The 11,908-nt window shown below is 41.4% G+C and overlaps 1 protein-coding gene across 1 annotated transcript; it reads right to left on the reverse strand.

Annotated features, from left to right (window-relative positions):
- Positions 1–10,375: 10,375 nt before the first annotated feature.
- Positions 10,376–11,665, reverse strand: LOC311047065 (NAD kinase 2, mitochondrial-like; the record flags this gene model as incomplete). Its single annotated transcript, XM_084059648.1, has 2 exons — positions 10,376–11,208; positions 11,611–11,665. The coding sequence occupies 2 exons, from the start codon at positions 11,663–11,665 to the stop codon at positions 10,376–10,378; spliced, it is 888 nt and encodes a 295-aa protein (XP_083915774.1).
- Positions 11,666–11,908: the final 243 nt, after the last annotated feature.

The raw sequence follows: 11,908 nt of genomic DNA on the forward strand, positions 1-11,908 counted from the left end.
GTGCTTCAAAAAATAAAAATAAAAACAAGAAAATGGAAAGGTCAGCAATGACACAAAATGAACACAATTACATGTAAGAATTAAATAAATAAAAAATAATAATGCTACAGAATCCAGGGGAAAAAACATGTTGATTGTATGACCTACAGTTCAAGAGTTATAGGCCAAAACGTGAATCTGCCTGTTATAGCGCCACCATGAGGCTGATATGAAAAATGTAGGGTGGCATTTCTTCCTTGGCCTAGTGGGGATATGTGTGCAAAATGTCCTTTAAGACCTTTTTAATACAAACTGGCCAAATTGTCAAATAAACAAGAAAGGGGTAAACGCTGTGAAAATAGCCGATCTACAAGCTCACAAAAATGGGATTATTTTGGGGGTCCCCACTCCCCAGTTCAAATAGTATTATTTTGGGGGGTCTCCAGTTCAAATAGTATTATTTTGGGGGGTCTCCAGTTCAAATAGTATTATTTTTGGGGGGTCGCCAGTTCAAATAGTATTACTTTGGGGGGGGGGGGGGGGGGGGGGGCGTGGCCTGTAAAGTTAGTGAGCTTGTAGATCTGCTATTTATTTTTTTAAATCGTGAAAATTTGTGCAAATCTTTGAATATATATCTTTCAAACATTTGTGAAATATATTTGTTCCAGGGACCCTCAGAAGCAAAGATTTGAGTTACAAATGTTCGCTTAAAAATATATATATTCAATGATTTGCACACACTTTCACGATTTCATTTCAAAAATAGCAGATCTGCAAGCTTATAGCTTGTAGATCTGCTATTTTTGAATAGCCAAATAAATGTAAAATGACAGAGATGCGTTCCAGGATTGAATGGGTTAATGTTAATATTCAGTCTCATGACCTTCACTCCTTCCACCAGGAGTGTGAATATTTAAAATATGTTTTCCTTTAAAAGAAAAAAAAACTGATTCATGATAATTTAACAATCTATATTTTATTATGTCATTATAGGAGGAAAGTTTATCAAAACATTCCCAAAGATAAAAAAAAAAGAAAAAGTGAAAATAGCAGATCTACAATCTCACCTTATCAATACAGGAGGGGGCGTGGCTGATGAAATTCATGTAAAAAATCTAAATATTGAATCAACAACAAAAGCCTGAGTAGACGTTAAAATGATCCCAGAACTGTTTTAAATTGTAATAATAATAATAATAATAATAATAATAATAATAATAATAATAAGGGTAATAACAATAATAATAATAATAATAATAATGGTAATAATAATAAGGGTAATAATAATAATAATAATAACAAGGGTAATACTAATAATAAATGTAATAATAATAATAATAATAATAATAATAATATTAATAATAATAATAATAATAATAATAATCATCATCTTTTTTAGGAGTGGAGCCCAAAGTGAGACTGAAGTCAGAGACTCCCCCTCGTCGTGGTGAACACACTCACATGCTGAGGTGCAGCAGCTACGACTTCTATCCTAAAGTGATCCTGGTGACCTGGTGGAGAGGTCAAGAACCTTTGACCTCTGGTCTCTCCTATGCCGATGTGTCTGATGGAGACTGGTACTACCAGTACCACTCCTACCTGGAGTACACACCCAGGTACACACCTAACAGACACCTATACATAGAAATACACACCTCTACTGGTACTACCAGTACCACTCCTACCTGGAGTACACACCCAGGTACACACCTAACAGACACCTATACATAGAAATACACACCTCTACTGGTACTACCAGTACCACTCCTACCTGGAGTACACACCCAGGTACACACCCAGGTACACACCTAACAGACACCTATACATAGAAATACACACCTCTACTGGTACTACCAGTACCACTCCTACCTGGAGTACACACCCAGGTACACACCTAACAGACTAACAGAAAAAAATGTGTGTGTGTGTGTGTGTGTGTGTGTGTGTGTGTGTGTGTGTGTGTGTGTGTGTGTGTGTGTGTGTGTGTGTGTGTGTGTGTGTGTGCGCGCGCGCGCGCGCGTGCGTGCGTGCGTGCGTGCGTGCGTGCGTGCGTGTTACAGATCAGGAGAGAAGATCACATGCATGGTGGAACATCCCAGCCTGACCGCGCCTATCAAGATGGACTGGGGTCAGTTACTGTAATCTACTGTACAAGATACATTTGTTTTGCAGAAAGGAAACACAGCAACCCAATTAAAAACAAGACACAATAATACAGACACCAGAAATAAAAATCAATACAAATACATTAAAACATCCTAAAAAAAAAGAGTAATCATTCTAATAAGAAGGTCATGACAGGAGCCTCACCTACTTAGAGCGTAAGTGTCACGTCTAGATGAGGTACATCATCTTTGTTTACTAATTGCTGCAGGTACAAAGACATTCATAGAATTTATATTATTTATATAATTTATAGAATTTACACATCATGGTCAGAAGCTGCTGGAGTGAAGGGGTTGAAAGTAACTGTAAAGTATGAGAACAGTCCTGAGAGATGGAACTGGTCTTATATAAATGCTGCATTAATATCAATGGTAATGGTCTCGTGGTTAGAGTGTCTGCCCTAAGATTGGCAGACATTGGCAGCACTTGGTGCCACACTACGAGCTTGTAGATCTGCTATTTTAGAAAAATTGTGAACATTTTTCCAAATGTTTGAATGTATACTTTTTTAAAGCGAACATTTGTAACTGTCAAATGTCTCAACAAATGTCTTAATGTTTCTGAAAAACTATTGTTGCTATAATATCAGTGGTGCTCAAACCTTTTATTGTCAAGGACCCCAACATTAGCTGATCCCCATCAAGATATGTTGTTCCAGCCCCCCCCCCCCCCCCCCCCCTATTTTCTTTTAAAAGAAAATAGCAGATCTGCAAAGTCTTAAAATAATGCTTAAATATAAAATATAAAACGACACTGGTGATTCCATGCCAGAGTCAGTGAAGAACAAGGTGTTTTAATCTACTGTAATAATGTAATGTAATATAATATAATATTTGTATTGTTAGATTTCTCCATGTCAGAGTCAGTGAAGAACAAGGTGGCCATGGGAGCATCAGGTCTGGTTCTGGGTCTGGTCATGTTCCTGTCTGGATTCATCTACTTCCAGTGGAAGAAACGAGGTGATTAGCATGTTTAATCAACATGTTAATTAACATGTTTAATCAACATGTTAATTAACATGTTTAATCAACATGTTAATTAACATGTTTAATCAACATGTTAATTAACATGTTTCAACATGTTTAAGATATTTCATTAACATGTTGACTGTTATTGTGTTATTGTTTGTATATTTATGCATTGTATGGAGAAATACACACAAACATAGGATTTATTTGTGTGTCTGTTTTAACTGTCTCTCTTCTTCTTCTATCAGGTCGTATTCTGGTGCCTACAACCAATGACGAGCTTTAGACTCCTCCCACACACCCAGGTTCACTTCCTCTTCCTTTTTACCAAACTTTGTTTTTTTGTTTTATGTATAAAAGTATAAAACATACACAAAACAACATGCTTGTGTAAGAAGTGAAACAACTAGCCTGGTAAACCATCCTGGTCGCTTGAATTCACATTATCATGTGTCTTCTGCTTCCTTTATCATAATAATGAATCTAATAATCAAATGTAATAATCAAATGATTTGTTGTATCAGACAACACTGATGACAATATGGTCAGATGGGGGGGGGGGGGGTCCTCTTGGTAAACTGTGTAGTTTGGACCATTAGAATTGATGTCTCCATGAATTGAGTATGTGGGGATCTCATTTGAAACAAGACATTTTGGCATTCATGAGCGATCCATTTTAGCTGTACACAACATTTCAGTGAACTGAACCCAATGATTCAGTTAATTGAACACAACATTTCAGTGAACTGAACCCAATGATTCAGTTCATTGAACACAACATTTCAGTGTACTGAACCCAATGATTCAGTTCATTGAACACAACGTTTCAGTGAACTGAACCCAATGATTCAGTTCATTGAACACAACATTTCAGTGAACTGAACCCAATGATTCAGTTCATTGAACACAACATGTCAGTGAACTGAACACAATGATTCAGTTCATTGAACACAACATTTCAGTGAACTGAACACAATGATTCAGTTCATTGAAAACACTGATCATTCCATCACTAGCAGGATCAAAGACAGAACCTTGTGGTCCAAAGGAGAGTGTTCTACCAACTGAGCTGCCCTTCCATTCCATTCCATTCCATTCCATTCCATTCCATTCCATTCCATTACATTCCATTCCATTACATTACAGTTATTTAGCAGACACTTTTATCCAAAGCGACATACAATAAGTGCATTCAACATAGGTAGGGAACAAAACTACTAATGACCAGAAGTCCTAAGTGCATTTTCTGCTAAAACAAGCAACTAAGAGTATACCTAGCGCTAAGGTAAAAGTGCAATATATCAGCTACCTACTTTCTTAAACAGATGAGACAAATAGCAAAATCAAATGAGCAAGAGCTAAAACAAATAAGTGTATAGACTAAAGAAGATCCAATAAAACAATACAATAATAAAACAAGAGTTCGTACAACAAGCAGGCAAGGCAAAGAGGAAGGGTAGTGTTTGAGGTGGGTTTTCAGTCTGCGGCGAAATATGGGCAGTGACCAGAACAGAAAAAGTTGTGACCGTGTAGATCGGCCAGAAGGACCCTTAAGCGACGAGGCAATCAGTTGCCCCGAGGTGGCAGACCGCAGTGGTCGGGGCAGGGGTGTAAGCATCGGCCATAGCCCGGAGGTAAGAAGGAGCTGTTCCTTTCACAGCCCTATAGGCTGGTACCAGGGTTTTAAACTGGATGCGAGCCGCTACGGGGAGCCTGTGTAGAGAACGGAGAAGGATAGTTGTGTGGGAGAACTTGGGGCGGTTGAACACCAGACGAGACGTAGCTTTCTGAACAAGCTCCAGAGGTCTGATGGCACTGATGCCGGAGCACCACCTTCCTACTAAGATACACTATTGTGTATCTTATGAATGGACTAAGCTGTTTCTATTGATGCTTACTGTAGTTGCAGGGAGACTTGTTCATGATCTATTAACTAGCAGAGTTTTAAATCATTAAATACTACCACACATTTAACAAGTTATGAATGATACATTAACTAATACTTTAGAAATGATTCATGTACTATTATGAACGAAGGTTGTTCTAAAGTGTTAACATGTTCACACAGTTAATACATTCTGATTCTTATTGGTTTATTGTCTTTTCACAGAACACCTGGGTGTGTTTTCAGAGAAGCAGAGAGTCATCGCTGCCCCTGGTGGAGAGAGGAGGAAATACATGTGTGTCCATTCAGCTTTTAAATACTCATAACAGCAGCACAATGATGACATCAACCTTTTAAATAATCATAACAGCAGCGCAATGATGACATCAACCTTTTAAATAATCATAACAGCAGCGCAATGATGACATCAACCTTTTAAATAATCATAACAGCAGCGCAATGATGACATCATCAACCTTTTAAATAATCATAACAGCAGCGCAATGATGACATCATCAACCTTTTTCACAAATGTGTCCTTTAAACAAGTGGACAACTATTAAAATGTAGTAGACGTGAATGCCTGACAGGGCTTCCTGTTACGACCGCCTACCTGGTTTGTGTTTTTTGTGTTTTTTGTGTTGTTCTTTTGTTATGTTTTATTTTGTTTTGTTTGTGTTTTATGTTTTTTTTTCTGGCTGCTGCGGTTGTTGGTCTGTCCTGAGATATTTGAACCCTGTTGAAGGGCCTGTTGCAGCCAATGTGATTGTGGTTTACTAGGTGTATGAAGTTGCTGTGATATTGTGAAGGTGCTGTGACATTACTGATTGACCTGGGCATAGGCGGGGCTTCAGCCAATCTGGGGGCACAGCCTATGTGGGGGTGTCACAGGTGCACAGCATTAGGGAATGGGAATCACAGAGGGAAACCACACAGTTTTTCAACCGTGCGTGCGTTCGTTTGTTTGATTTCAGTTTGTTTTGAGTTATTTTGGGTTTATTTTCTTATCACAGTTAGTTGTTTAGTTTTCCGTTAAACACCCGGCTTTGTTTATGCTGTTATCATCCTGCTTCAAAATAAACATTTTAAATGCACTCAAAGAGAAGACCTGAGTTACTGTCAACACCACGCGTTGGAAAAGCTTAACACCATATCCCTCACTGGACATTATTTGTTGTTCTTCTGCCTTTACAGGGCCTTTATGCTGAAAAGATATTTAATACAATTATTTGTTGTTGGGCTGCCTTTACAGGGCCTTTGTGCTGAAAAGATATTTAATACAATTATTTGTTGTTGGGCTGCCTTTACAGGGCCTTTGTGCTGAAAAGATATTTAATACAATTATTTGTTGTTGGGCTACCTTTACAGGGCCTTTGTGCTGAAAAGATATTTAATACAATTATTTGTTGTTCTTCTGCCTTTACAGGGCCTTTATGCTGAAACGATATTTAATACAATTAAAACATACTTGAATGACATAAAACATACAGGGGTTCCCATGGAAATACACCACATTGAGGGGGTCCCAGGTGCTGACAGTAAATGGGCAATTTAAGGACTTTTAAAACCTCTTTAATACCTTTTTTTAAAATTGTAATGATATTAAAAAAGAGCATTACTGCATTAAAAGTAATCAACAAACTATACTATAAAAACTGGTCAAAAATATTAGACAAATTGTCAAATAATTGAATTAAGAAAAATATTTAGAAAATAGTCGATCTACAAGCTCACAACGCCCCCCAAGATGGGCAGTGACTCTGCTGACCTGACATCAGTGACTCTGCTGTCCTGACATCAGTGACTCTGCTGACCTGACATCAGTGACTCTGCTGACCTGACATCAGTGACTCTGCTGACCTGACATCAGTGACTCTGCTGTCCTGACATCAGTGACCCTGCTGTCCTGACATCAGTGACCCTGCTGTCCTGACATCAGTGACCCTGCTGTCCTGACATCAGTGACTCTGCTGTCCTGACATCAGTGACTCTGCTGTCCTGACATCAGTGACTCTACTGACCTGACATCAGTGACTCTGCTGTCATGACATCAGTGGGGAGTTCATTCCACCACTGTCAATCAGTAAAAAACGAAATGTAATATTTCACCATACCAATCTGCCACAGACCCATAGGGACTAAATAATTATTTCAGAAATGGAGATTTAATGTTTTTCAAGAGCAGCTCATTTCCTTTGTCAAATTATTTTATAATATATCACACAAGAGGAAAAAAAAGAAAGAAAAAGAAGGGGAAAAAGGTAATCAGAATGCATTTTATTGGCCTGTGTTTTTACACAAACATACAGTGACTGGTTGGCTGTTGGCTGGCTTCACACAAACATCACAGCAAAGTAAGGGTTAATATTATAGCTGAAACTGAAAATCAATCTAAAGTAGAAGTATGAATGTGATGGCAGTTGTGTTATGCAGCGCTCACAGTTGTGTTATGCAAACCCCACATCATCTTCTAAATCACATTTCCCCTGAGCAGCAATGTGCATCACCACGGCAACACACCATCTTCATCACCATGACAACACACCATCTTCTTCACCATGACAACACACTATCTTCATCACCATGACAACGCACCATCTTCATCACCACGACAACACACCATCTTCATCGTCATCGTCAACACAGCTCCGTAAAGTTACTATTCTACCAGGGGGAGGAGCTTAACCACTTTAACCCAGACGTCCCTCAGGGATCCGTACTAGTGACCTTTATGTTTACGCTCGACATTAACATATCTTCACTGAAAATAGCAGATCTACAAGCTCACAGCTTGTCGATCTGCTATTTTCCTGCAAAGGTTTTCCCAGAATAGGGATACTGGGGTTTAAGTGGTTAAAACCAAACCGTGAAATGTACTGAAATGTACAAACAAATATACCGCGACCGATGGACATTCAGGAGAGTTGTAGCCCCACCCCTTACCCATGTTTATGACCCATATTTTGTCAAATAGGTTCAAACAAATGTATCAATTCTAATCAATTTCAAAAACTTTGATTTTATTCAAATGAGCCACTCTGTGAGCTGACAACACCTCACATTGTGACACATTGTGAGCTTATAGATTCATGTTTTAATGACATTACCATAATTCCAGGTCTGAAGTGGTTAAAAATCAAGACAGATTGGCTGCCAACACCGATGTCATAAAAAAACATTTCCTCATGGCCGATAGTTCAAAGAATTACTCTTCCCCACTTCCAGAATAAGTAGTTCTCAGAGTGTCTCAATGATCAAAATGGTATTAAATGGGGGTCCGTGGTCTAATGCATATCAAACTGGGGGTCCTTGAATCACTGCTGTAGCTGTAAATAATCTTCTCTTGTGGGGGTCCCTGGCGTATGTTTTCAAATGGGTCAAATACATTCAGGGTCCTTGACATGAAAATGTTTGAGAACCTTAAAGTGGCATAAAGGGCCGTGAGCGCAGTCGGTAGCGCTGTCGCCTCACAGCTAGAAGGTCCTGGGTTCGATTCCCGCCAGGGACGCTGTGGGCGCTGGGGGCGTGTTCTCTCCTCCACGTCATCGGCGCCCATACCCTAGGTGGGGTTGGCGAAAGGGCCTACTCTGTGTGGAGTTTGCATGTTCTCCCCGTGTCTCCTAGGGTAGTTAATACCCTCACAAAAACATGTAGTAATCCTGGTCACTATACTGCCTCCCCCTGGTCAGCCGGGGCACCTGATGGAGGAGAAGGGAACTGGTTGGAATAACGTGTTCCTTCCACGCGCTATGTCCAACCGGGGAAACTCCCCCCTGTCCGGTGATAAGAAGCGGCCTGCTTGCTCCTCATGCATTGAAGGAAGCATGAGCTTCAGCTTGGGCTCTCCCTAGGCTGGCAGAGGGTAGGTAGTGCCCAGGATTACATAGGCAATTGGCACTGGGTGAAAAAATGTGGGTTACAAAATCGTGGGATAAAAATTATAAATTAAAAAAAATAAAATAAAGGGCCGTGATGGAAGCCAGGAAGGCACAACGATGGGTGACCACTCCAGCTATGGGTTTGACCACTCCAGCTATGGGTTTGACCACTCCAGCTATGGGTTTGACCACTCCAGCTATGGGTTTGCTCATGTAAAACGTTGGGATGAATTTAAACAGCAAAGAGAGAAAAAAAAAATAATGAAAATAATAATAATACTCGTTGGATTTGGCAAACAGCAAATAGGCAAAATTCACAACAATATTTACACGATCCCTTCCTGATCCAGGGATGCATTTAATTTAAAAAGCATGAAAAGGAAAACAATTATCTTTTTTTTTTCAAAATGCATTTCTAAAGCAAAAGAAGGCATGTAGCATAGCGTTAGCCTAGTGTTAAACATGGGGTTAAAACATGTTTCAATCACAATATAGAGATAATTTACACTTTATTTTAACAAAAGAATATCACTTTACTGCACCTTTAACTACTTCAACCCTGTCCCTATTCTGGTGGCAAAAACACAAAAATAACCAGACCTACAAGCTCACAACGGGGCACAAATAAGACTTGCTGTGAGCTTGTAGATCGGCTGTTTTTTGGGTGAACAGATTTAGTGTAGAGAGGGAAAAAGAAAGTACAGGAACCGTTAGCCAAAAAAAATAGCAGATCTACAAGCTCACAATGCGTCGCAAGGCGACACGTTTCTTGTGAGCTTGTAGATCGGTTATTGTTGGCACAGAGATTTGGGGCCCTACCTTGCCTTTACCCCGTATGCCTAAACATTTAATGCCATTTTATACTATTCTGAAAAACATTAAAAACAAAATCAAAGACAAAGTATCTGTGTCAGAAAATATTTTTTTAGCTATTCAAAAATAGCAGATCTACAAGCTCATAGCGCTATGAGCTTGTAGATCTGCTATTTTTGGAAAAGTGGTGAAAATGTGTGCAAATCTTTGAATATATATTTTTTTAAAGCGGACATTTTTTGAGCTCTGTTACAACTTCTGGGGGGTCCCTGGAACAAAATATTTTGAGATGTGGGTCCACGGCCAAATACATATCATTTTGGGGGTCCTTGACATGAAAAAGTTTGAGAACCACTGATTATAGCAACATCAATTTGTTAGGATTTAGAAGACATTTGTAGAATCCCCCAGAAGCAAAGATTTTAGTTACAAATGTTTCCTTTAAAATATATATATATATATTCAAAGATTTACACAGATTTTTCAAAAATAGCAGATCTACGAGCACAACGCGTCGCCTTGTAGATGGGGTATTTTTGGGCAAAGAGATTGGTTTTAGAGGTGGGAAAAAAAGCGGTCCCAAGTACAGGAACAACTTCAGGTCCGGTTTGACTAAGTCCAGAGAGGGTTGGCGTGGGTTAAGGACACTAGTAGTGCAAAACAACGACATGGCAGGTAGGTGGCGCTCACAGGTCCAGCAGCACCGTCCTGAGCGCGTCCTCCTCGCTCATCCTGATGTTGTCGATGGCGCCGTCGTTGAACTGGAACGAGGTGCCGCTGTCCACCACCATGCAGGCGTCCCAGCAGCGGGAGCGCACGCACACCTGGCGGGCGAAGCCCCTCTGGCAGCTGTTGGAGAACACGCGGTTCACGATGGGCTCGCGCACGCTGAAGAACAGCCGCCGGTCCTCCGGGCTGAAGACCAGCGACTCGTTGTAGCGGTCGGTGACGCGCTCCACGAACTCCCCGTCCAGCGGGACGTCGTCGCGGTCGCCCCGCAGCGACCTCCCCAGCCTCAGGACGTCCTCCACCGTCTGCTCCCCCAGCTTGTTGATGTTGTAGGACCAGGCCTTGGAGCCCGTGCCCGTCGACACGCTCAGCCCCGAGCTCTTCTGCTTCTCCCACGGCCCGTCGTCCACCGAGATCTCGTAGTAGGACGCCTTGGAGGACAGCGACTCGCCGATGAAGATCTCGTTCAGGCTCCTGACGGGCAGCAGGTTGGGCTCGGAGGAGCGGAGGGTCTGCGGCGCGCCCGCCGCCGCGAAGTACTGCCGGTTCATCTTGGTGATGCCGTGCGCCTGGCTGTGCTGCTCCAGGCTCAGCTGCATCTCGTGCAGGTCCACCGGCGTGGGGTTGATGCCCGTGCCCTCCAGGTAGAGCCGGCTCCTCTGGCGCCACAGCCAGCGGAACTCGCCTCGCCGCAGCTTCCGCAGGGCCTCGGGGAAGGGACACACACACCCCTCTGAAGTAACACTTTGATCACATGACGTGATGGTATCATCAGTGAGATGTAATGAGGCTTGGATTAGAGGAGCGTCTGTGAGTTCAGTTTACAGAGGTTCCCGGTTTGATCCCTGACTCCTCCTGGCTTCATGTTGAAGTGTCCTTGAGCAAGGCACTGAACCCCTAACTGCTTCTGATGAATGTGAGAATGTGGAACACCTTAGTTTAACATTATTAAAAGTAAATTAATACTTAATAGAGTTTTACTGCAGCGTTCTAATCCAGTCCTATATTGCGCTGATCAGAGCAATGGTCTCTAAGTTATGACCATATGAAGTGTTAAACACTGTGTAACACTGGCCCTCATCAACGCGGTGCAGACCAAATAATGGGCGTGGGCGTGCGACGAGATCACCGCAACTTTCGGCATTTACCAATATATCCTGACGTTGGCTTCAGCCTACTACGGCATGCTTACATCTCACGTCTGGTCGAGAGCAGTTGTTGTCTTTGGCTGAACCCGTTTGTTCCATTGGGGAGGCATGCGTTAATCCGACAGACCTTTTCTCTGACTATGTGGCATCCGCGTGCGGTTAGGGTTAGGGTGCGGGTTTGCACCCGTTCCATTGTAGACCTGCAGAGCAGCATTGTCTGACCGTCTGACAGGCATCTGAACACATGTATCCACTCCAACATGTATATCTAATAAATAATCCCTCTGAAAATATAACATTTTATAAACTCATTTAAACAAACTGCTTTAACAGTCATTCAGA

The sequence above is a fragment of the Gymnoscopelus microlampas genome (assembly GCF_963454915.1).
Source record: "Gymnoscopelus microlampas genome assembly, chromosome: 6".
Classification (NCBI taxonomy): Eukaryota; Metazoa; Chordata; class Actinopteri; order Myctophiformes; family Myctophidae; genus Gymnoscopelus; species Gymnoscopelus microlampas.